Source organism: Musa acuminata, chromosome BXJ1-9 (genome assembly GCF_036884655.1).
Source record: "Musa acuminata AAA Group cultivar baxijiao chromosome BXJ1-9, Cavendish_Baxijiao_AAA, whole genome shotgun sequence".
Classification (NCBI taxonomy): domain Eukaryota; kingdom Viridiplantae; phylum Streptophyta; class Magnoliopsida; order Zingiberales; family Musaceae; genus Musa; species Musa acuminata.
In genome coordinates, this window is record NC_088335.1 from 12,212,732 (window position 1) to 12,240,683 (window position 27,952).

The window sequence follows — 27,952 nt, forward strand, 5'->3', positions numbered from 1 at the left end:
TAAATTGGTCAAAAATTAAAACTAAACCAGGTCAATAGTTTGATGATTTCGAATAGTTCCATTTCGATTCTTAGAATCTAAAACACAATTCTAGTTTGATTCCAAATCGATGAGATAAATATAAAAAAAAAATCTACATATCAAATGTCCCTCCAAATGATAAATCTACCATTTCTAATAACTTAACAAACGACTAATCGGAAAGATATTTTAGAAAAAATATAAAAATTAAAAATTCAAATAGGTAATTCAGGTTCAGAATCGAAACCCAAATAGTCCAACAGAACCGATGGTGGTTCCCACGATTCTAGAACCGAGACTAGGACTGCAACTACTAAACCCAAATAAAATAACAAAATGGTTACTTAATCAGTCAAAAAAAAAAAGCAAAAGAAACATGAATATAAATGAAGATGGTGGAAAATATGGAAAGAGTGGAATGAAAAGAATGAAAGAAAAGAAAAGAAAAAAGCATTTGAGTTATCTCTCTCTCTCTCTCTCTCTCTCTCTCTCTCTCTCTCTCTCTCAAATCCTAATACAAGGTGCATGACTATAATACATTCTAGCCTTGTCAAGGAATCCAAGAATTCATAACAGATGATGAAAAAAGAGTAAAACAAACTAGGATTGAGAGACAACCCAGCATTATCCATGTTTAATAGCAGGATTCAATGTTGTGGGGGAGAAACCACCCAACCAAAAGTGCTACTATAAGAGAAACTACAACAGAGCCAGTCAGATTAATGGCATTATCCCTCTGCATCTGCATGCGTGGGTATTGGCACACCAAGTTCTGCGGTCAGGGTCTTGTAGGCATTTTGTATTCTTCTCGTGATCGGACCAACTTCTCCATTGCCAATCACGCGGCCATCGATCATCACCACCTGTTTCAAGCAACTCCTGTCATTTTTTTTCTCACGTAAAATGAATTATTTATTCTGAGAACCATTATGAAAAGGTAACTTGATCTAGACCACATATGGGACACTCAAAGGTAAAACTATGACCAGTCAAGTCAATTAAGCCCTAGGAAAGGAATTTGGTCCCTAAATTCCATTCTTAAATTCACAGTGAACACTGAGCTGACAGAAAAAGAAAAAAAATCACTGGAGTTCCATTTGTGTGGTTATAAAACTTAAATTCCAATAAAATATTAACAAAAATGCGAAACTTGTAGGCCAACATTAACTAATCAGTCCATAAAAAGTATGTAGATTTGGCTAAACTCAAGTGCACCCTAGAACAGATGCTTTCAGTCTTATCTTTTATGTTGGGGATAAACGACAATGATCGACATATTATATATCTCATCATCCAATTGCAAGTCTCACACAAATATTCTTCTTTCTTGGGAAACAAGTTATCCCAAAACAATCTGTTTAAACTTAAAGCTACAAGATTCTGCCTTGTATTACAGGTTAGGAGAATGCAGAAACTAATATATTTTTTCTGTATATTATCCATGTTTGGATACTGATTAACTATCTAGAACCCCAATTTAAGTGTCATACATCGAACTTAAAGCAGTATATTATTGATCTTGTTCATATTTGCCCTTGTTATGATACACTGGCAAGGAGCTTCAGAACTGGTTGAGTTTAGGGTCATCACTTAAAATCGATTTATTCTAATTTTCATTGATGTCTGCCAGGCTTAAACTGAACAGTTTTTCCCCTGTCAACGCCTGAGTGTATCCAAGTCTTTCTACTAAACTGTTAAACTAGAAAAGCAAGCTAGAAAATTGTACAACCAACAGATGTATAACAAATTGTCAATAAAATTTTTGAAGAATAAAATTTAACAAAATAAATTAGATACAATATAAGCTTACTGGTGTAAGTTCACCCATTGTTCCAGTTGTCCAAACCTACAAATGATAAATACAAAGTCATCAAGCAGAGTTGACATTAGCAACAACTAAATCCAATCTTCTTAAAGTTTGAAAAAAAAAAGAATAATGGAGTGATATAATATGGTAAAAAGCTTGAAGATATATTTATCAAGTCATAAAGATTATTAGAGGACAACAGGAAATAACCACTCAAGAATGAAAGTTTGGCAATTAAAGTGATGAAAAAGGGTCATTACTAAGTCAACAAAATAATGTGCAAGAAAAATATCATCATACAACAGAGTATAAAATTGTGTTGTTGGTGTGATACAATATGGTAAAACATTACATTTCATAAGTAATAATTTGATAATTATTTGCAAAATACTAGGATTAGAGTCATTAAATTGGCATATGCCAGAAAACCCTTGATGAAATAAAAAAAACCCTAACACCAACAATTTCAGTCAAATATTGGCTTCCAAAAAGCACATGGTCCAGAGTCCCCCGACCACTGTTCTGAAAAGCATGCATAGTTCAGTTTTAGAGGGTCAGGCACCACAGTAAGCACTAAAGAGCTTTAAGTTGATAGCAGCTGCTGTGATAGTCTAGTGACTACTATAGTACCAATTGTGCTACTTGGTATAGTTACTGCTTCATGCCCAATTCCACAGTATCCTGTTTTTCAAACAGTTGAACCTTGACCGTTGTCTACTACCACTCCACGGCACCAGCCTACACTGATTAAACAAAAATAGGATGACTATATAAAATTTTGATGTTGATCATGTCACATATTTACTAATTTTATATATGACATCTACTTTCCATGCACCGGTTGATTTTTGGAGTTTGAATCTTTGTTGATAAGTTACTAGGTTTTCCTTGGTGATATAAATCACAATTTACATTAGTTGTGCACTTTGGGCATGTAGTGTCCCACTATAGCCATTTGATTTGAAGATCTTCTACCACCTATGTGCTACCATGGGTTATTTATAACACTGGTTGTATCACACTATGAACTTAGGTGTTGCTTTGCCAAATATGTTTCACCCAGGGAGGGTTTTATTAGCAAAGTTGTAAATTTTATTTTATTTCCTATTTCCTATCAGCATGCAAGTGGTCTGGCCACAAATAATTATTTCAGGAGAGGAGTGGCAAGGTGGAGATTTCCTAGCTCTAGATTTTCTAGATCATGACATGCTTCAAGAGCTTCAATTGATATGATTCATAGAACTCATCAAAAGTGCATATTTTATTGACTTATGTGGATTCAAATTGGACCAAATAATTGAATGTGAACTATTTAAAATGGGCTCACATCCTGACTGGAAAGACATGACCTGCTAACAGACAGAGGAGGCTTAAGGCTAATCAAACTTTATGTAGTCCTCATTTCTGAATTTGTGTGCTACTTTTTCAACATCAAATCACTTTTAAAGTTCTTATATCTTTCTGGTGGATACAATCCATTATAAAGTTATTCAATAACCATTATCTCATAATGCAGTTTCCAGTAACATTAAACAATAATATTTTTCCAATAATCCCAATTCATAATCCTTCTTCACATTGTACTCAATTCTAACAGTAACATGCTGTAACTGGACATTTGATATTGCATGACACAAGCCAAAGCCTAATAGATAACCACTATCTAGACATCCTCAAACAGCTCAATTTCTGATCATACTTAAGCAGGAGATCATGACAATAAAATCGCAAAACTGGTTGTTAGAAAAAATACATTTTTCTTTAACCAAATCACCAACCTAAAGGCTTACTATTTTCATATAAGAATTACTTGGAGCTTTAAGTAAGTAATAACACGCATGCTATGAGTACTGAAGGTCACAACCAGATGTGCACTGAAGCTCTCCAGTAGAGCTTTTGGTAGCAATTTTAAATTGATATTACAAAAAAAACTCAATTAGTATGCACATGGAAGGAAGCAACCTAATCACCTTATGTGAAGAAAATATAGATTATGCTATTCAAATCATACTGAACAAGCACCACATTCAATTCATGCCAGTTAGATTAACATGCAATATGATCATTTCATGGAACAATAGAGTCCACAGTGACTTTGTCTAATCACATTGCAGTTCACCTCAAAGAGCTTTTATTTTTTTCCTGATGATTGCATACATTTGAATACTTGATAACCATTCATTAGTTACATGACTGAGAACTACATCTGTTTTGCAATCTATCATCGATATCATTAACTCATTAATGTAAACCTTTTCCATCAATACGGAAACAACCAAATATCACAGTCCATACAAGGAGAAAAATAAGATCAAGAGTTTTAAGATGGCTTTCAAATTGAGCTCATCTGTCCAAAGATGCATTTTTGTTTCTGGGCATGTACTTCACATGAACCACACAAGAGCAGTGGCAACATGAAAATCCACCCTATAAACACAAAAATCATGTAGTTGCTCCACCACATGGTTGAGAATTTGAGATTCTATTGAATAAAACCTGTAAACCTTCGCAATCAACTTTTCAAATTGTTTGATATTATTTCTTTATGACACATTTCCTCTCAATGTTCCAAGGTAGTTTTCAGAGGACAAACCTTGGGACAACCAAAGGTTGCACCTATGCAACCTAGGAGACCAGGGTTCGAGTCAATTAAATCACACCTACGCATGTTGACCCTCCCCAGACCCAACATTTATGAGAGTCTCATGCCCTTTTCGTGCTCAAGAATTTTTCTGTATAGACAAATGTTAAGTTCTAGTTTGATGTCACATGGCCCACAACCATAGCTTTTTTACTACCTGTGATATTTCTTTCAAGTTAAAATTTCCAAGGTTTACTAATTTATTCACCTTAATATCCTTAGCTTCTATATGTGCCTTGGGGATTTGACTTTTGCATTATTTGCATCTGGGACCAATCAATAGAGCATTTAAAACACTTGTCTTTCCTGCTATTCTTGCAGCACTCTTTAATGTAGGAGACCATAAAATCTTCATATGAGGCTGGTAAATGCAGATTCAGTTTGGTGATCGCCACACAGTTACATTAACATGTATATTTGCCTTAATGCTTTCAACTCAAGCAAACAAAGAAATAAAGGTATTAAAAACATAAATAACAGAAAAATAAAATTTACATATTAGAAGGATAATCATCTTGATAGCTGACAAGGTGTAAAACTAATAAAAGACGAACCACTTTGATATGGTTATTCAATCACTATGACTAAAGAAATATAAATTAAACACTTGATTGAATTTATCTAAGTTTCTGGATTTCATATTTGCATATCACATCTACAGCATGGAACTCAGGTGATTACAAAATGGAGAAACCATTTTGATATGGTTATTCAGTCATTTTGACTCAGGAAAAGGAAAGAAATATCAGACACTTGGACCAATATTTCATTTTCTGAAAATAAAAAATTGCATACCTCATCTGCAGCATGAAACTCAGATAGACTTATGCGTCGCTCATGTAGAATTAGATTCTCTTGTATAACGAGATCCATAACCTGCAATCAAGGAGGAAAATCATGATATACATCTAAAATAAATGCTAGTTCAAAATTGTTCTCTGACCCAAACTTCTTATGCATTACTAGTATCAGAATCAGTAGAACATCTGAATATTATCTTCCTCAAGACTGGACAAGAAAGATTTCAAGCAATCAAACTGCTCAATATTTTTATTATATGACTACATATTCTAAAATGAAGCGGTCTTAGCTTATCCAAGTAAAGTGGTTTTAATTATTATAACCATGGTATGCAATTTCGAATGGTACCGCCTGGTACGGACGGTACATACCGGTCCGACGGCATACTGGTATGCGGATCGCCCGCTACCGGACGGACTGTACTACAGTGCTACAGTGTTACACTGTAATAATGCTATATTGCTATAGTAAGAGGAAATCGCTCGATAAGCCCTGGTGTACCGTTCGGTATGCCCTGGTGTACCACTCGATACGCCGGTACCGTACCGAGTCAACCTCAAAACACTGATACGATACGATATTGCATACCTTGATTATAACCATTAATGTAAAGTTGCAGTTAAGGTTTGATGGTATATTTTAAAATGAGACTTCTGAGACAGAGATCATCATATAATCTCGTATTCAATTTTTAATTTATTTTTGATGGGACCATTATGAAAATAATTGGGGTATCTTATATTGGATCTTTTCATTTTCCAACATATCAAATAAATCATACCGCATAATGAGAGAGAATCTTAGGTGACTGATGCAGATGTCATTTAGTCATATCAAATAACCGAGTTAACTAGGGATGTCTGCAGGGCTACCTAGTTGGGTAAAGCTTACTAGGTAATGCTTGGTACAGAACTTATATAAGTGCTATGCTGACTGTCAGGTCTGATAATATGAAAGATGATCCCATCTTCTTAAATTATGGAAGAATAAACATTATAATTCTCTAAAAGCACTTCTATCTTTCTACATGAAGTAGGTTTCCCTAATAATTTTTATAGTTGATATAAAAGATTTTCCACGAAACATTTATCCCATCTCTGTAGAAAGCTTTTCCCATGAAATAAATTTTTTGTCTTTCCACATGTTGAGGCTTCTTTCAATTTGAAAACTAACAATTGGCAGAGCTCAGAAATAAATATGATGGAACTCACAGTTGCCCGAGTTATGCCTGGAAGGCAGTAATCAGCATGAGGTGTGGATACGTGCCCCTTCTTTACCATAAACTGCAAAAAAGATTTGATGCATTTTAATATGTTTGTATATAAAAAAATTAAGATACATCTACTAATTAAAAACTGTCTCACAATGTTTGTGGCATTAGTTTCAGAGACAAAACCATCTTTGTCTAGCATGATGGCATCATCTGCATTGGCAAGGTTGCCTTCAATCTGTAGAATATGGGAGCTAGTTAAACCAAACCAAGAATTAACAACTAGAAAAGTGGTCTGAAAAAAAAAACAACTAGAGAAGTGCTGCTGAATTTCAAAGGAAAAGTGAACCTTGGCCAATATGTTGTTGATAAGATTGTTGTGATGAATCTTGGAGTCTATGCTCTGGAAGAAAGGTGCAAACAGATTATCTTAAGCACAAAACATAATAAGATGAAAGAATTTAGTTCAAATTATATAATGTTAATAAGAAAGAAGACAAAAAATTTATGATGAGTAAGGATAGAAAGGAAATACCAATTACTAACAGTGGTTTGCTTCTTCAGTCATTGTAATTATCATTATACACCCACAGCAGAATACAATGACAAATCAATTTTCAAGTTTCATTTGTAACCTAGTAAAACTCCATCACTGGATAGATAATGAAAAGAAATCTCCCAGAACAATAAAACCATAAAATTCAAGAAAATTGCAATACTTCAAAAGGTTGCTGAACATTGTGTTCGTTGGCTAATTTGCTTATTTTACCCCTTTGAGATGAACTTTGCTTCCCTTAGACTAAGCCTGTCATTTGCTCATAGATTCTTATAGAGTCTCCAGGAATTCTGCAGAGCTGTTTCTTGGGTTCAAGCTCCAATTTGAATTTGTAAGATAGATCTTCAACCTACCAATTAGCCTTTTCCTAAACTTGCCTATGCAGATATTAGGCTTTAGTTTTCAAAGTCGATGTCAGTAGGTGTTGCTGTGTTTATGATGCAGAAGAAGGTGTCAAAGAAAGAAGGGACAAGAGATCAAAAGAAAAAGAGAGATGTAAAAGACATTCAGGCCATGACTCTACCCTGATTCATCATATGATACCAAAACTCTCATCATATGATACGTCCACAGCCCAAAGATATTATTCATATACTTTATCTCAAACCAATTGAACATTTTAGGTGCATCTGGATAGGATCTTAGCTGCCCAAAACAAACTCCTTAAATTTGGAGTCTATATCATTGATACATTTCCCTTGGTTTGATCATGCTTCTGAGATTTAGCTAAGATTCTGTTTAATAAAATGGAAAGTAAATAGGAACACAAATGGTTCTAAGATATGTTTGTTCAGGTTAGTCAATTAAATCTATGATCTGACGCTCAGATTCTGAACATTGTCAATGAAAATTAAATGTTTTCTTATTTAAAAATTAATTGCTCCTAAGCCTGACAAGTTAAATGTGTTATTTGGGGTTTGGGGGGTTAAACAATAAACATAACTGTAGATGATAAATATATTACAGTATTACCTATATCTTATTCTTGACCAACGATTTTAATTTCGAATAATACCGTCTGTACCGGGCGATATGTACCAGTACGCCAACAGACCTATTGAACTAAATTAAGAATATAATACCGGTACGGATAGTATTATTCAAAATTAAACCGGTACGTATTATTGATTATATTATATTATATCTTGACACTAAACCTAGTCACAAGGATATAATGTGGTCATAGAAGGATCGCCGAACTTGTAAAATGAAAAGTGGACAAGAAATGGAAATGGAAATCATTATTTCCCACTATTGATGTTTGGATTAAGGTCATCACATTCTCATTCATATTAAAGAAGCTAAATCAAATTACCCTTAGAACCCAAACTCTAATTTTTGACCTGGAATTTTTATGATTAGAGAAATATTATATTATGATATTGAGACCCTCCCTACAATATGATTAGACTAATATAAAATTAAATAACACAAGTACAGGTTAATATAAATTTAAAAATACATAAAATATAATATGCAATTAAATAATATAACACAATGTGCATATCAAATAATATAAAATAAACAACTATAGATTAAAAAATAAAGTGAAAATAAAAAAATAAGAATGTAGATATAATATAATATAATCAATAATACAAACAAATAAAAACAGAATATTATATATACAAAAAAGATAATTTCAAATAATTTAAACCTAAAAAATAATAAATAACAAACAAAATCGTAGAACCAAGGATTACAATTTCGGTCCGTACCAATGCACTGAGCCTTGCTCAGTATGGTACGTACCGAGGCATATCGACAGTATGCCTAAAATCATTAAAAAATCCAAAAAATACCAAAAAATAGAAAAACAAAGTTAGATTAGGATTTTTAAGTTAGAAATAAATATAAATTTAGTATAATTCTAGCAAATAATATAAATTAGGAAAGAATAGTGCCACATCTTTTTCGGGTTTTGAGTAGTTTTTTGGTACATTTCGAATCGTCCTTTCATTAGTATTGAATTATCTACAAATAAATTATTTGAATTGTTAGATTATTTTTTATACTTAAACTTTAAGATTCAAATGAATTAAGTAATCAATCGATGGATATACTTGGTTCTATCACAAAAAAAAATAATGGAATTCCACGAGTAGTGGATCGAGATCCTCAATCATATGTATCTGTATATCAATATGATATGTTTGTCGAACTCAATCCTGAAATTGATCTCACGACATAGTGTACTAATATACCGTATGCCATTGGTACATCAATGTGGTGATAGTCGTAGTCTAATCATCATGAACCACATGTGATGAGAGAGTGAAATGAGTTGAAAGAGGACGGAGAAAAGGATTTAAAAACACTTTTCTAAGCTACAAATGATCAAATTGATCATTTAAAATAGGGCAATCTCAGCCCTTGATTGGTAATGGTCAAAATTCGATCGTTACTGATTGATATAGGTTGCTAACGATCGAATTTTTGACCGTTACTGCTAGGCACAGACCCCGAATTGCCCGATATGGAGTCAAGTGATTGATATCGCTTAGTAGAGGGCGGTCCGCATACCAATATCTTATCGGACCAATACATACTGCCCGTATCGAGCAGTACGCATTGGTACAACAAATCCTAGGTAGAACGGAGTATAGGTAAAAGATAATATAAACTTGAATACAAGGTTTACAATTTCGATCCATACCAATGTATTGAGCCTTGCTCGGTACAGTACGTACAGAGGCGTATTAACAGTATACTAGGGAATACCGACGATATGCCCAAAATGAGCTTAAAAACCTCCAAAAATACCTAAAAAATAGAAAAAAAAATTTAGAATAGGGTTTTTAAATTAGAAATGAATATAAATATAGTATAATTTTAGCAAAAATAAATTAGAATAGAGTTTTGAATATGATGAGCTTCGCTTTGTGTCTACGTTGTATAGGTTCTGTCGCATCTACTCAAAATCATCCACCGCCTTCCCCTTCCCCTTCCGTGTATAAATTTGACTAGTATTTCATCGAGTTCTATAATTTGAATTTTGGGTGGCATATATAAAATACTACTCCTTAGTCTATGCACCACCCTCAAATTATGTAGATGGGATCATCAACACCTCGGCATCGTAGCCATCATTAGTTGAGGCACTACTGTCCACGTCGTTGTCATGTCTTTGGATTGAGCGGGTTGTTGAATGCGATTGAGAAGGTGTTTCATCACCCGACTCGATTCTTTCCAACGGTGCGATTGATGCTATTGCCTTTGCCTTTGCACGCTAGGCGGCCGATTGCGACGATTGTGTGTCTCTAGTTCCTTGAGAAGTCTAACTTGATGTTGCCTGACTCCTTCCGCCACGTTCTGACCTAGAGGGATCTTCCTCTTAATCTCCCAAGTTTGATCCAATCCACAAGCCGTAGCTTTATTGAGTTTACGAGAGTGAAAATGTGAGAATGAGAGAAAGATGTGAGTGAGAATGAATTTGAGAGTGAAAGACTGAGAGAGTGATATGAGTTGAAAGAGGGGGGAGGAAAGGGTCTGAAAACCCTTTCCTATGGTTTAAATGATCAATTTAACCGTTTGAAATAGGACAATCTCAGCCCTTGATCAGTAATGGCTGAAATATGATAAGTACAGGTCAATAACGATCGGATTTCGATCATTACTGTCCAATACAGATCATGTATCGCCTGATACGGGGTCAGGTTATGGTATCACCCGATAGAGGGCAGTCCGCATACCGGTCCCTTGTCGAACCGATACATACTGCCTATACCGAGCAGTACACATCGGTATTGCAAACCTTGCCTGAATATAAAAGCTATAATTATAGAAAAAACATAAATATTACAAAATATAATAACATGCAATAACAATGATATGAACTTATTACATAGAAAAGTAAAATACAATAAATTGATAATATATGTCAGATCTTGAAACTGATTATCATAAACCAAATATGTAAACTTGGCCATTTCATTTCAATCTCAAAGTACACAAACCAAACTTGCCATAGAATTGGTCATTTTGATTCTCATTTCAAAGATTTTTTAGTTCTGCTACCAATTTTGATTCCAACAATGAACCAAATTTCACCAACGTTTGCATGACAAGGTGGCTAACTAGAATTAAATTCCTTTCCTCCCTTTCCATTGTTTGATCATTGATGATGCTTCTGAGATCAAGCTGAACTGTTTTTTTGGTGTTGATGGTGTTCTTATTATACATCCATACACTGTGGTAGTTGCCAAGGAGGCTAATCTGATCCTGGTCACTTTTCTATGGGGAATTTAATTCCTTTCAATAGTTGGATCCTCAGAAATAAGATATGAAACTCCACCTCGCACACTATATTACTGTAGCACTGCTGTTGCGTGGATAGGATTCTTGTGATCCACAGACTATTTTCAGTCACACCAATTAAACTTAAAATTAGTCTAAAACTTAATGTAACAGATTTTCCAAATAAACTTCGAATTAAACTAGAACAAATTACTGATAACTGATAATGCAATAGTTTATAGACAATAATACCTGATCCTGATATAACAAATCAGATTTCACAAGCAATAATAAGTCCTAAAATACAATAAAATAAAAGAGAGAGTCCTAAACCTAACAATCTGGACCAGTTCTAATTATTAATGAAGTAGGATTAAAACCTGGTTACATTAATATTGTCTGGTTTGGCATGATCATTCAGAATTTCTATACCAATAAAAATGGTTAGAGAATTTTTCGAACCAACCAAACTATTTTACAATTGAAACCAAACAAAAACAAGACAAACAAAAATATTATGGTGTGTCCAGTTTTTATGGCTTATTCATTTTACTTTTATTTGAACTTGATATAATCATCATCCATTCAATTTGTTTATCAACATAATATAATTTATAGTGTCTTTTTTAATAGAATTCTTAATGTTCTCATAAAATAATGGATAGGAGAATGGTGAAAATTTGATGAAAACAGAAAATATACTACTGTAACTTGAGCTTTGAGTACAAATAGAACCAAAAATGTAAAACATAAATATGCAGTTTGGTAGGTTTCAAGAAAATAAGAAATTGAACCAAAAATTTTGAGGTTGCACTACATTACAGAAACACATAAGAAAAGATTTAGGTGACAATGATGATCACATCCCTTTGAACATTACAGAAACACATAAGAAAATTTGCAGATGTGCAATAATTTTGTGAAAAATCATCACCCTTTTATAATGAAGCCCTGCCATTTCAATGCAATAAGAACTAATGATAGTAACACATTAATTGAACATATCTGTGCTTATACAGTATAAAGTACTGGCAAATTTATCATGCTCACCGTAGATCACTGGAACAACTTGGAGTTGTTTCAATCTGTTTTGTTAACTTGAAAGGTTAAATACTTCAAATTATTTAGTGCACTAAATGAAACCAAGATTCAGCAAAGGACACATCTAATAAAATCGAACAACACCACAATATTATATTTAACTTACATTTGGAGAATTACGACGAGTGGTTGCAGTAACCAATTTTATGCCGCCTGAATTATCATAGACTGGTGGTTTCCACTCAGCAAGCACTGCATTACCCAAAGAAACAATTTCTGATACATTAAGATTGTGAATTTTCATTACATGGGCATTAAAACCCAAATGTTCTGATCACATAAAAACCAGTTCATGTTTATTTTAGGCCTCAAAGGGTAGAAAACAAGAGAATAAATGGGAACAACTATAAAGATGATGCAAAATGAACACCAAGAAATAAAGATGCTAAAAGAGAAACTTTGAAGCCTACCAATTAAAGTGCATCCATAAAGATTAAAAGCCGGACTCATTCCAGATGTAACCTATGGGAGATCAATACAACATTATTTAAAGATAAATTCTGGCTATAAACTGTAATAAATTCTAGATGCATTTAATATCTAAAGTATAGTTGGATAATCGAAATCTCACTATGGCAATTACCTTATTGCCACGTGTTAGAGTGAGTCTAATATGAGCATTATCAAACATCCCATTTGAAATGAGTGTTTTGAAGACAGCTTCCTTTATCTGAAAGGGTGAATCAAAAAGATGTAAACATGTCAAGTAAACTCTATTTTGTTTCCAAAAAATGCCAAAGCTACCATTAATATTTTAATAAAAATAACACTTGTTATAAGGTTGAACAGCATAGCATTACAGCAACAAGTTTTAAATATCACCTCTTCTCGGTTTGGAACATTGCTAAAGGCTAAAGCTTTGGCTGAATCAAACAATCTGGTATACAGAGTGAAAATGAGAAACGAGAACATATTATCTAAGCACCCATTGTCACCTTGTTTAAGAAAGGATCTTAGAACTTAGAAGTAAACTGGATAATAAACATACCGATCCAAATGTTCATCAAGCTTAAAAACCTTCCCCTTGTATACACGAAGTCCCTCCCATGCTGCATCGCCACCTTGTACAACTGAATCAAGCACTGACACCTTTAAGAACAACATGATTAGACAGATAAAGCAATGAAATAAGCAGTTTGAATAAATGTAACAGGAACTGACAATCAGGATTTTTCCAACACCTTGGCATTCTCACGAGGTAAGAGCTGATCACCAACCCAAACAAGCAACTTTTCATTGGCTGGGACAGGAAGATGAGGAAGAGGTAATGAAGGATGCAGAGAAGATACCAATCTCCTACAATGTTGCCTGAGCATGTTGTAGAAAGGCAGACTTTGTTCTAGCAGGTCATATAACTCAGTTGGAAAAGTCTGCATTGTTTTTTTACATGAGAAACATCCAAAATTTTCCACTTAAATGTCAGAAAAAAAGGACAAATGGTCTTAAGCATTACAGCAAATGATACCAATATTTCAACCAAGGTTTGAAATACCATACCATACTGGTATTTCGACCTGGGCTCGGTACCGGTATGGTACGGTGTACCAAGCAGCACAACCAGATGCATCGAGCACTGTAGTATTACTACAGTATACTGATGTAGTACTGTCACTATAACAGTGCAATAGTGCACTGTACTGCTACAGTACTACAGTACATTGCTACAATACCAGGCGGTACGATTCGATATGACAAACCTTGATTTCAACCATACTAGAATGAATCAACAAATTGTTCGACAGTAATACATATTATGTACAGCAATACACAAGACAGTATAATTTGAAATGGTTTTAGGACTATGGCCACTTATTAAAAAAGCATGAACAGTTAACAGAATTTGATGCAAACTATGATTTAGGTGTTTCTATTTACTGTAGCTGGCAACAAAAGTTGACATAAATCCTGAATCAATCCAGAAGCAAAGTGACCATGGAACCTATGCATAGATAACACAGAAGAGTTTTTATTTTTTAATCGCCATACAAATTACACTATAATTCAGTAGTAGGCCAGAAGTGGGGATTGACTCAGCAATAAATTGTATTTCAGAGTGTTTTAATCAAATAAGTTTAATTGCAGTTTGCTCAGAATTATGCCTAAGTAGTTTTACAATTGTGTAAAGAAAAAAAAATGAAATTCGCCCTTAAACATTCATGAAAACACACATTATATAGACTAATAGAGCAACCCAGCCTACATGACCAAGTAGCCTACTGCAAAGTTCTCAATTTAATAGTTCACCCATATGATCCACAACTACTCAAGCCCATCCTCATTATGCAAAGGGTTTAAAATGTAAAACTGACAGTCTTTTCCTCATGAACATGACTGCTTAGTCCCAACAGTCTCGAGCTTTCAAACCCACTTCAGGGTTACATTTTCATGCAGTTAGAGCTTTGATAACAATCGTTGCTTTGCATCGCCTCATCTGCTTGGTGTCTCATATCATCAGAAAAGAGGATTGGGTGCCGAAGAAGTGTAAAAGAGGATGGATGATTAACAGCTCTGTGTTTGAGTCACTAGTCTCAGAATTTTAAGAACTCCTGTTTCTGCATGAAGTTGGTCCTTAAGTGTTGGCAGCATGTAAAATGCAGCTGCCTGATGAAACGGGGTTGTGGCTGATTATCAAAACCTTAACCTCTTGGTAGATAGAGCTAAATCCAATATGATTTAAAATGCTGAAGCACAAGTAACTAACAGTAGGTACTCAACAAAACAAATGTATTACAGAGACCAACTTTTATTTTCAGATAATTGCAATAAAAACAGTGGAAGTCACAACAAACTACTAGCAGGAAGATACCATTCACTACAAAATAAAAGGCAAATTGTGTGTTTGAGAGCAGATATGAGTAGAGGAGCTGAAAGAACAAAGAGGGGAGGAAAACAAAGGGTCACTAATTACAAGTGAGGAAGAGGAGTGGAGCAGAAGTGAGAAGAAGAAGACTAGGGGTGCATGGAAATAAATCTTGTCCTTGACTGATGAGTGTAGCTTCAATTATAAAATAGAAGATTCTTTTATCATATTATATTTTCAGTGGCTTTACAAAAAATGCCAAAAAAATTCTCAAGCAAATATTATCTTTTGTCTACCAGTTGTTTGGCATAAGGGAAAGATGTAATTACGGAAAAAAAATGGTAATAAAGGAAGTTGTTATCAAGAAAAATAGGAACGAAATGAAATTTTCACAAATGCTAAACCAACTACAAGCACCTATATATTATGAAAGGCATGTACACCATTAGAAGTGCCTCTTGACACTGGCAGGTTTATTTGTCTCCACATCTTTTGACTTGCTACAAACTAAAAAATTAATCAGTTTATATTGCAAATACCAAATATCATGTGATGCCAAGATTTGTCAACAACTAGGTCCTCATTTCTTCATTTCATCATAGTATCTATGTTGGTTGAAACTCTTGTACAATCAGCAAAACCAAATTCGCTCGTTGGGCTATCATAAACAATCTTGAAGTTACATCTCTGCCCATCCTCTTGTGGCATTATGTATTACTACACTCATTGTACTTGTTTCTGCATAATAAATTAGAGTTCTTCAACATGAGTTTCTACTGTCCATGCCATCCTTCTCTCGGTAGGTTATGCACATTTCCAAATGGTATATCCAACTCAATCAAATACACTAAAAGATATTCTAAATCTCCCTATCAAAACAATTTTTCAATATGAGCTGCATCAACACAAGTGCAGCTGTCAACAAATTTAAATATGGGGACAAATAACTATCTTTATACAGAAACATGGTTCTCCAATAGACATTGAAAGTGGAATTCTTACCACAGAATACAGGTGTGGTTTTTTGAAACCTGTCGACTTGTGCACACTCCCATACCACCAAGGCGCCCAAATTCCATCAATTGGCTTTGGACCAGCTTCCCACCTGTAAATCCAGGCAAATTAAGAATTGACTCCATGATATGAGGAAGAAGAGATCAAATGACAAAAGAATACACATACATTTCTTATTTTAGAATTTAAAAAAACAGTGAAGATTTCCTAAGCATACTTTAACCTTGAGAAAGCAAGATATATTTATTCTTTAAGATGGAAACCATGATACTTTATATCTGAGTGATGGTGTACAAAAATATAAAGAAAGTAATTCTGCCTTTTCATAGACTGCAACAGGAAGGCAAAGGTTTTAAGTTTATGTTCAAGTTTGCCTTCTTCTTGCAACCAAGTGGGAGGTGGAATGTCAGTACACAACAGATTGATTATTTCTTCATGTTTACATACAAACACATATTCTTAAGCAATTTTTCCCCTACTTTGAGTAAAGTCCAATATCTTAACCAAAAACAATAATCTTAGTAGACTAACTTAGAAGGTAAGAAATAGTTCATAAATGAAAAATGATGAAATGCAAAGTAAAAAAAATTAAATGACAATTAACTTTCATGTTATTTCCTCTTCCTCAGTGGTCACAAAATAGAGGACAACACATCTATCTACGTGAATTAATTCTGGGTAGCTGCACTGTTTCCTTCAACATGGTCACAAAGATGAAAGAAACAAATCTCCACCTCCCTCAGATAGATGCGTGCGATAGTTTCTAAAACAATATCATCTTATACAATAACCGTGATCTCAATAACATTTTACGCAAAAACATAAAAAAACTATGTACCTGTTCATTAAGTGGTTGATTTCCTTAAGAAGATCAAATCTATGTCTTAAGGTATTCATGTTTGGATCCAAGTTTTGAATTGGCAGTTAAATTCTGTTCAATAATTGTTACAAATAGTTGTGGGTCAAAAGATGGAGTACAAGTAGGGAATGTATATGTGCTAAATGCTTTATTGTAAAATTTTTTACATAGTTTTCCAAGAAAAGTAATAAAGGAAGGCCACACTTTAAAATTGTTTCTCTAAGTTTCATCGCACTAGGCTCAAATACCAAAAAGGTTCTTGCATCATTTTTAGATGAGTTAGGCTAGTGAAGCAAATCGAAGACTGTCAGCTAGATTATAACTTCCACATTTGGTGCTTTTATGAGAAAGGACAGAAGTTGGTCGATATGTTTACAGGAATGTCATAATCTAGCCTGCCTACAAGTGATGAGTTGGTAATATACAAATCTGAAGTTATACATGATAATTTGATAGACAAGGAATGAAGTCATAAGAACGAGGAGGTTCTCATTCTAGGTAAGAAAAGGATTGTCCAACGCTCAAGACTTCTATCAGTGCAGGGTTTAGGGAGGATCAGTACATATAGTTTTACTCCCATAAGGAGAAAAGGCTGTTTTTGTGACTCATACCTAGGTCATCTAGGTCGCATAGAAGCACCCTAATTGTGATGCCAACACTAAATAGAAAGCCATAGGTTATAAGCAACTACCTAATAGCTATATATTACTATAATTAATAATAGTGAAGAAAGAATTAATAGCATTAATGGATATGCATTTCAAATAGAATCTTGACAACAGTCATTGGGATATTTTTAAGAAAATAAAGATGGAACATTTAAAGGCAAAAAAATATATTAGAAGACAGACCTTCATAGGAAAAGACCTAAATGGTCATTTCAGAGAAAAGGGAAAAGAAGGAATATGACAAGCAAATGGGAGCCAAAGATGAAGTATGAAATGCCACCTACAACATGAAATATTATTCATTGTACACCAATTCATTCTTCTGAATTGAACCTTTACATTGTACATTAGAAGTTTAACACTGTAAGCCTAAAATCTGAAATTTCTATGCATTACAACTAAAAAAGTCAGATTTTAATTTACAAAAAAATATATTACAATAGCTTGTAATCTTAAATACTTGCAAGAGTATATACTTCTAGCATCATCATAGTAATTATAATTGATAAATGACAACTCAGAACAAGCGAATTCAAAAATCCATATGACCATACTTGAGCATTGATGTCTGAAATGGGATATCCAAATCTTGACAAAGACCACGCAGGGCAGTCTGCAATGTAGTGAAATTAAATTCCATCAAGAATGATTAACATAAGGCAAATATTTGTCATGAAATCATGAAATTTAGCAACACCACGGAGATGGTTGAGAAACTAGTGATAGACATGTTCAAATTCATCTGAAACTAAATGTAAGTTGTGACACCCATATAGGGTGGCCCATCTTTTCTAAAAGCACTTGAATATTGCAAAGCATGCTAAGAAAATAATCTGCCACCTGTGTTAATAGTTTAACATGATATGAAAATAAAATTAAAACCTTGTGTTGTTGAAGCATTGTGTTAAAATCTAGATTATAAAAGGAATGTCTGTCTCTCCATATTAAGATGGAACATTTTGTTAAAATAGACAAATAATTTTAACAACCAGAAAAGAGAAATATAGGAAATTAGATTGAACTTCTCCATGTGTTCTAGAGTCTAGAAACTCCAAATGCAATCCCAAAATGAAAAAGTTGATGTTTACTACTAGCAACCAATTCACTGGAATAGACTTTTCTGTCACATAAAGTGGCATTGTGGTAATCACAAACCTATAACTACCACTCTAGTCCATCAAAAGCACTTGTGATTATCATCAGCTTGGCCTTCCAAGTGGAGAGAAGCTGAGCTAATGGTGAAAGAAAGGTCGAGTTGAAAAAGTGGACATAAGTTGGTTTTTCTTTGACGCTTATTTTCGAGCACAACCAATTCGTATTTAAATCCCTTTACTTGCAATAGTGCATCTTGGATCAGACCAGGGGTCGCAATTTCGATGTGTACTGCCTGGTACGGGTGGTACGTACTAGTCTAAGAGGATAGCGGTACGCGGACCGCCCTCTACTGGGTGATCTTTGACCCCGTATCGGGCGATATGGGATACATGGTTGAAATCCGATCGTTATCGAGACGTACTGGTTGGTATGCCATGGATTTCGACCATTACCGAGGTGTACCGATCGATACGCCCCGGATTTCGACCATTACCGAGGCATACCGATCGACATTTTTGGACCACTACCTCCAGGTATTTGTTTTCAACTCTTTTTGGGCATAATGCCGGTACACATCGATACACCAATATAAACTGAAATTGAGAACCTTTGATCAGACAATTATGTTATGTTCAGAGTCCTACTCATGGCAACCGGGTCAAATTTAGAGAAGACCAATCAATTAGGGAACCAGGGACTCAACTTACATTTAAGAACCTCTCATATCAGTGGAGTATTCATAAGCGGAACTATCAAGTATGTACGAGCTCCTTTATTTTTACTCAACAAATGATGTCAAAATATTATAGTGAAATCTCAAAAAATAAAGGTTTCATGGGCAAATATTGACTCTTTATTGTTTCATTCCTAGCTCAATTCATGAGTACTCATAATAAGCAATTTTGTTCTCGGTATGCTCCACAATCCCACCCAATGAATTATTTGGATTTATTTTCAGTAAGATCCTATGCTCAGAGGTTTCATTGTTTCTGTAGCTTCCCCATTAATATGGTTAATTCTGAACTCTTTGATGGAGCTCCCAACAAATTTGAGAATCGATCTCCACAACTTTTATTAACCCAAGGCTCTTTATTATTCTTATCATTTTATTATTTATAGTCATTCAGTATTAATGCTTTATCACATTTCCTAATATGAGGTAATTCATAGACCATACATGTTGGAATCATATATCATTGATATTTTTTTTCTCTGTTTCTATCATCCATCCATTTATCAAATAAAAATAGAAAGAAAAATATTTAACAATATTGTTTTAGATACTATCGCAGACTCACAGTTACATTGAACAATAAGATTGAATCTACCAAAGATGCTGATTCTGGTCCATCAACTAGTTTTTCACTGTTCAGCCAAATATTTCTTAGTATTTTTTCTGGTCCAAATTGAAGTTTTATACCAAATAACTATCACCAGTATCTTTAATTTCTTTAAATCATATGTAATATCTTTAAATTTCTCAAGCTAAGCTGAAGGTGGAATCTCCAGCTAGCTTGAATTTAGGATCTCTTAATCAAGGATTGAAATATCGTACCGTACCGAAATTTCAACCTTCTTTCGGTACGGTACGGTATGGTACTGTATACCGAGCGGTATATTATTTGGTATATATATATATATATCAAGGTTCGCCATACCGATGTGTGCCGCCCGGTACGGGCGGTACGTACCGGTCCGAGAGGCGACCGGTACGCGGACCGCCCTTTACCGGGCGGTACACCAAAAAAAGCCTGTATCGGGCGGTAACGGTCGAAATTTCGACCGTTACCGCCCGGTACCATTCGGTAATGGTCGATTTCGACCGTTACCGCCCGATACCACTCGGTAACGGTCGAAGTTACCACACTGTAGCAGTGCTACAGTGCTCCAACGGTCAAATTGACCGTTGGAGCCATTTCTCCTCCTATTTAAACTAATCTTCTCTCCCCTATTTCATTATACACTCTTAAACTCTCTCTCAAACATTTCTTTTCTCTCATAAACTCTATAAAACAACGATTTGTGAATTCAATCGAGGTAAATTTGGGAAGATTAAGAGGAAGAACTTTCTAATCAAGAGGTATGAGTCAAACTGCTCGAGGAACTACCGATACCCAACGGTCACACTCGTCCACCCAACGTGCAAAGGCAAAGGGGAAGGCAATAGCATCAGTTGCATCGTTGGAAAGAATCGAGTCGGGCGACGAGACACCTTCACAATCACATTCTCTTTCTCGTTCGGTCCAGAGACATAACAGCAACACGGACAGCAGTGCCTCAACAGATGATGGCGGTGATACCGGGCAGTCGTTGGTCTCGTCTGCACAACTTGAGGGTGGTGAATGGACTGAGGAGCAATATTTTACACATGCCACTCAAGATTCAAATCATGGAACTTGACAAGGTACTGGTTAAGTTTATGCGCGGAAGGGAAAGGAGAAGGGGAAGGGGAAGGCAGTGGATGAATATGAACAAATGCGACAGAGCATACATGATATAGACACAGAAAGAGACTCATCGTATTCACAGCCATCGTATTATGAAGAATCATATGGGCAACAACAGTATGGTGATAGTTGGTCATCCTTCTCTGAGCAACAGCATGATACAGAACAACACCAATATATGCCTCAAGAGCTGCCTCGGACAAATATGATTTATGACGATCAATCTACGATCAGTACCACATTGATGCATCAATGGCATACGGTGTATCAATACACTATGTCATGGGATCAATTTCATGATTGGGTCCAACAAACGTATCATATTGATATGTATCGGATCGAGGACCCCGATCCACCACCCGTGGAGGCCCGTCGTTCGTTTTGGTGGTAGAATTAACAATCAGGTATATCTAGATATATGATTATTTAATTCATTTGAATTTTAGAGTTTATATTGTAACAAAATAGTCTAACAATTCAACTGATTTTTCTATAGATATTTCAATCTATAACAAGCTGAAATACGAACCTCGAACAAGACTACCTCAAAGCCCGAAAAAGATATGTGATGCTATTTTTACCAAATTTACATTGATTTTGCTAAACTTATACTATTACTATATTTATTTGTAACTTGAAAACTCTATCCTAACTTTTTTTTTAATTTTCAGGTATTTTCGGAGGGATAAATCGATGAAATCAGGTGTACCGAGCGGTACACCTCGGTACGCCGTACCGTACCGTACCGAGCCAGCGTCGAAACGCTGGTACGGTACGGTTCGACGAACCTTGATATACATAATCTTTTATTTATATATATATTATATATAAAAAAATAAAAAAAATGTGCGATGTCGCCTCTCTTCTCCCTAGGCAAGGTGACGTCACCGAAATAATATATATATATATATTATTTATAAATAATATATTTTTTATTTATAAATAACATATATATATATATTATTTATAAATAAAAAAATACTGCCCGGTAGCGAGTAGTCCAAGTACTAGACTTTTGTCGGACTGGTATGTACCGCCCGTACCAGGCGATTTCATTTGAAACTGTATACCTTGATCTCAATATCTCTGGCCCTGCCTTTCTTTCCTTAAACAAGATAAAAAAGACAATAAGTACTATCACCAAAGGCACGTCCCTTAAGATAGTTTACAGTATTATAACTAAACAAATGATGAATAAGTTTATGTTAAAAACACAATAACAAGAAGCAAACTAACCTCAGGATCTTTTTGTAAATCATCAGCATCTATTATAGGTGGAGCTTTACTCAATTCACAAAGCTCACTGTATATCGATACAAGATCTCCCAAACCCAGCTCAAGAAATGAAGGTGATACAACTTTATTGAATGATTGCTGATGACATACAAAAACCACACTGTCAAATGAGTAGGCAAACATATTAAGAGGATGAAACTTTGTTTCCTGAATATATCCACGCCAATCATTACTGATTAAAATGTAATCAATTATCACAATATCAAATAGCCTATATTGCAATTAAAATAAATCCAGTGTAGCATATCTGAGAAATGTGTTTATAGATCTTCAGACAAGTAACCAATATGTGTAATTATTAAAAGGACTCTAACCTGGAAAGACTCTCTGTTAAACTTGAATAATGTTCAAGAGACAACAATGCAGTGTCTGATTAATTCAGAACTGTTCAATAGCTTCAATAACTTGAATAATCTATGTTTCATTGTTAGTTACTATGTAAAGCTCTACAATGGGCATCGTGTCTTGGATCTGCCTCTCAGAATTTAGTAATTTCATATTCCTACTGAAAATATTGATAGTTTTCTACTCATACAATATCTGAAATGCCACAAGAAGTTACCTAATTCAATATAGTGGCTTATCACATAATACCACTGACTTCCAAATTTGATGTTCTGAAATTTCCTGAACAAGCCTACTCTCTAAAGGCACAGGATGGCTGCAAGCCTTCAGAAAAATACTGTTGCTTTTGGATTCCAATATAACAAGCATATGACCACCAATTTTAACAACACAAATGTCCCTACAACCACGATGAGCATGAGATGACGATATCGAGTTATAGTTACACTGGACCTTTAGGCTAACCTAAAACATCCTTCCAATAGAGTCTCCTAAGGAGAAATTTGCTGAAAGATGACAGGCAATACTGGAAACTACACAACCTTTGATTTATAAATAGTAACCAATATTTAATGATCTGGCCAAATATCAGTATCAAAACAAGTAGTTTACCAGTATAAGGTCATTCACATTTTATTTTTTCATCATTTTATTTGGTAATACTGGGTGGTAAATGTCAGTGTACTGCAAAAATATTCCAGTATCATGGTGGTCTAAGAGGTTACAAAAACTAGTATCAACCAGTTTCAGTAAATCCTCTCTAATCAATAATCAAACATCTTATATAGTTAGATTTTGGAGTAATATAAAATTGCATAGAAAATTATGGCTAGGCCAAAAGGAAAAGTCATGTTTCACAAGGTGATATTTACCAAGATATTAAGAGGATTACGTATCAATATAAAATGCTTTCCTTTCCTCATCAAATCATTCGACAAATTCGGAAGTCGTTGCTTTGCCATATGCTACAAAAACAGAGAATCAATATAAGAACCATGATAATTGGATGCTAACAAGATAATGATACTTCAAAAAAAACTCATGATACAAATCCCACTAGCCAAGTTAGAAATTTCATGTTGACAAGTATATAGAGAGAACTTGAAAGCTTTTCGAAGAAGGTTATCAAATTAGTTCATTTCAAACACTATATTGTAGTAGCATTAAGTTACATGACTGCTTTTTGCTCTAGTTGGTAAGCATATCGCAAGAGTTAATTAAAGACCAATATGGATAAACCTAAGAAAATACAATTGTGCTTTCTTTAAAGAGAAAGCATGCATACATCCATCACCTTTCACAGTCAAAGTCAACTAGAAGAATCATTTTTTCATAACAGTTAATTTGTAAACCAGTTTGTTGGTCAGGCTGGTCCAAATTCTTCGGCCGGTTAAAGAAATAGGCGAAGAAAGTTATTGACTTAACTACAAAGGGCCATGTTTCTCATTTTTTGATGAAGTTCATATCATATGTAAGCTCCAATGAACCCGCTGGATGGTAATGATCAAGTTGCAAAATAAATATATGGACTAGTGCTAACTACATTTTTATATAAGGATGGGTCATTCGAGCATATGTAAATAGATGATTATATCGCAGCATAAGATATATTAAATAATTCAAATCGATTGATGCATTACTCTATTTTGAGGTAGACAAAAACTAAGACATGTTTACTGTTTTCAACGCACTCTCATAAAACTCATAAATTATTGGACAAGACAAGCCAAGCTTATGCTGCTGCACCTCACGCTTTTGCACTTGGTCTGGGACCTAGCTTTGGCCTTTGATTCTGTGGGACTAGATTGAAGTTTCTCAAGTTCAATGTACATGAAACGCCAGTTTTTACTCTGACGAGTATCTTCATCAATTTTTCCATCTTGTTGAATAATTAATCCAAATGAAACATTAATCTATATCTGATCTGATTTATCAATTGGGTGATTGAATGTACAACTAATTGGATTATGAGATTGAAAGGTCAATCCATATCAAGCACAATCAAATCAGATGAACTTTCATCTCATCCATTTGTAGAGTCTAATCCAAATCATGATGAAAATAGGCTTAACATATGTTTATCTAGCATTTGGTCATGCCTCAATTTAATACTCACTTAGACTTCCATGTTCTGAAGTAAATCCTGTATTGATGTCAAACGATATTTAGAATTCTCTAGTCCAACCTTTTAGCAGGATTTAGTTAAAAAAGTGGCTATCAATAGAAAAGTATAGTTAAAAAAGTGGCTATCAATAGATTTAGTAGGATTGGATGAATCTGCAGTCACATCCATTGTATTCAATGGTTCAATCACTTGTTTTCCTACAATGGGAAAAGAGAAATTTAGCAGTGAACCAATATGTTAGGAGCTAGTTGTAGAAAAAGGGGATGCCATCAACTTTATGTCGTTCCTTTCATGCTATTGAAGATGGTCACCACTGATTCCTATCTTTTATAATCCTTATGATCTTTCCTTGCATTAAGTTTGTCCTCCCTTTGATCTTAGAATTCTTCTCATCCAACATCACTGAATATGATATTCAGACATTCTTAGCTTATCTGGAAGTTTTCTTGAGACAAACAAAGCATGCAATTCTTATTGACTGGGTCTTTCTTTAGAAATCAAACATCATGTCCCATATCATTTTCACCTTTCTCATGAGCTGATGTTGATTCTTTTACAAACTGGATGACAGTAGCCTACAACACTATTTATCATAAAATAGAAAACAACATTGAATATGCTGCTCAAATTGTCCCATCATATCTTTGACAATCATCATATCTTTGACAATCTAACTATGAAATGTCATGTAAGATGCTCTTGAAACTTTAACCAATAGTTGCAATGAGAAACAAACAATAATTGTAAATAATGTTGTCTCATACATTCTAATCCATGTTAAAAGGCACATAAGCAGTGCTCATTAAACATACAATAACTTCAAATAACCAAGAGGTAAAATTTATTGCTCAAAATTTTGGCATTACTCGACTCTAACAACTTCATAATTTCTACCTTTTCAGATTCACAAGTTTTGTTTTATGGCTGACTCCACTGTAATGAGAAAAATCCATGATAATAAACAATAATAGATATTATTCATAAAGTCATAACATTAACTTCTTTTACCTGACAAATACAAGTTATTCCTGCAATATAAACTGTAAAAACATGGTCACCCTGAAAATTATAGCAAATTCTTTTAACATAATTCGAAAATTAATATATGTAGCAAGTAAAGATGGAATTTTCTTCAAAAGGTCCAACATAACTTTAATTAGCAGTTTGATGCAGGGGGTGACAACGATGGAAACTATGGTACCTTGCAGTACCGGTATTTCTTCTCTCCGGGCCCAAAAATCACTTCCTTGACTACCTTATTTCCATCGGAATCCTACATCACATTCGAAGCGGTTAACAAAAGAAACAGAAACAAAACATCAATCGTCTAACAGAATAACGTGAAGGCCATTAGCAAAGCCAAAAAGAAGGCATGGATAAATGAATGCAAGACCAACGGAAGAAGAAATATTGCTAAAAGATGGATAATCAATAGAACTACTTAAGAGATTCCACACAAGATTATTATTCGATTAACTCCGAAGAACAAACCACAGAGGAAAAGGCGATCCCCATGCTTTAATGCCTAGCACTGGATCTTTCATCACCTCACAAAAAGTATAAAAAGGGTTCTCTTCATTACCATCTTGGACAGGAGTTCATCGCGGTAGGGCCTCTCCAAGCCAGTGACCGTCAAGAAGTTTGCATAAAGAGGTTCATCAACCACCTCCATGTCGTCCCTCTGGACCAGGAAAAGAAGAATGAGGACCGGCAGGCCATCAGAATCCGGTGGCAATGCAAATAACGTGCCCAAGAATCAAGAAAAGAGTCGATCCAACCACCGGACCACGATCGAACGCTTGGCGGGTACAGAGAAAAGAAGAAAGATTGGACGGAGGGGAGCACCAGAGCGGGGGAAACCTGAGCGAACGAGTACATGAGGCTGGTGCTGAGGGACCTGGGGGCCGACCAGGAGTGGATCACCTGCACCTCCTCCGTCGCCATGGCCGTCGATGGGGGCGGAGCTCGATGGCGATGCTCGACGAGGGCGGCGTCCTTGTCAATGCCTCCTCCCTTTCGTTGTTGTCATGCTCCTTTTGTCTCGTAGCGAATCGGGCCTGGCGTGGCCTTTTAAATTCGTCCCCGCTTCCTTCACCTTTCTATCCACTGGATAGAAAATGTGGGTCCAATGCAATTACAAGTAACGACCAACAAAAAACGGTGTACGTAAGCGGGTTCCCAACTCCCTAGGACGAGAAGAGTTGGATGAGCTGGAATCCGAGATCCAAGAAAGTTATGCTGCCATGCCTTTTTTAAAGGGCAACAAATCACTGTGATAAATGATAATTAAATAATTTTAATTATATGTATGGCCACAAATATATGTATTAATCAGAGATGTGATATATATATATATATATAAGACAAATAATTAGATTAATAGAGGGACTGCAGGCACCCTCCCGAGCACGTGCCAGAGGAATAGAAAACCTGAAGCAGAACTGAAATGGATAATAATTTTGTGAGTGCCATTAAAATTGATCGATCGAAAAATGGGATTAACCTTCAAAGAAGAAACCATAAAATAGTGGAGCTTAAGTGATTTTCTTATTTATCCTTATAAAATGTAATAACTTATGTTTTTATTTGGCTTCGTTAAAACTCCAAAACAAAATTAATTTCTTTTAAAAAACTATTATGATTATAAAAAATTAAATATATTTATATATTTTATATCAAATTGTTAATGTTTTTGCAAACATTAAATGATAAATACGACATTCTATATCCATCTTACTGCCAATGATATCATTTAAAATTTATTGATTGTGATTTAAATTTATTGGATGAGATGTAAATTTATTAGATGAGTTGATGTAGTACACATCAATATTTTAGGTTTTAATAATGTTTTAAGCGTTTAATCTTTGATAAGCCGGTCAAGTACACCAACATCATAAATCATTTACTAACTATAACTCTTAATATTT

At 34.7% G+C, this 27,952-nt stretch overlaps 1 protein-coding gene across 1 annotated transcript; it reads right to left on the reverse strand.

The window, feature by feature from the left end:
• Positions 1–601: 601 nt before the first annotated feature.
• Positions 602–27,043, reverse strand: LOC135593268 (branched-chain-amino-acid aminotransferase-like protein 1). The gene is made up of 19 exons (XM_065083170.1): positions 26,883–27,043; positions 26,605–26,703; positions 26,224–26,295; positions 23,770–23,862; positions 22,493–22,630; positions 18,269–18,327; positions 16,176–16,278; positions 13,555–13,743; positions 13,362–13,462; positions 13,196–13,250; positions 12,957–13,043; positions 12,784–12,835; positions 12,480–12,565; positions 6,830–6,883; positions 6,635–6,718; positions 6,482–6,553; positions 5,265–5,345; positions 1,832–1,867; positions 602–884 (listed from the first exon to the last, which is right to left on the reverse strand). The coding sequence occupies exons 1-19, from the start codon at positions 26,964–26,966 to the stop codon at positions 750–752; spliced, it is 1,680 nt and encodes a 559-aa protein (XP_064939242.1). The 5' UTR covers positions 26,967–27,043; the 3' UTR covers positions 602–749.
• Positions 27,044–27,952: the final 909 nt, after the last annotated feature.

What these genes read in the sequence shown, in the direction of transcription:
- LOC135593268 (XM_065083170.1), bottom strand. Translation starts at nt 26,966, where the DNA reads ATGGCGACGGAGGAGGTGCAGGTGATCCACTCCTGGTCGGCCCCCAGG. An exon ending in ATGAACTCCTGTCCAAGATG is followed by an intron (nt 26,296 to 26,604) that starts GTAATGAAGAGA and finishes AATGTGATGTAG; the next exon opens with GATTCCGATGGAAATAAGGT. An exon ending in CAATGGGTGAACTTACACCA is followed by an intron (nt 885 to 1,831) that starts GTAAGCTTATAT and finishes TGCTTGAAACAG; the next exon opens with GTGGTGATGATCGATGGCCG.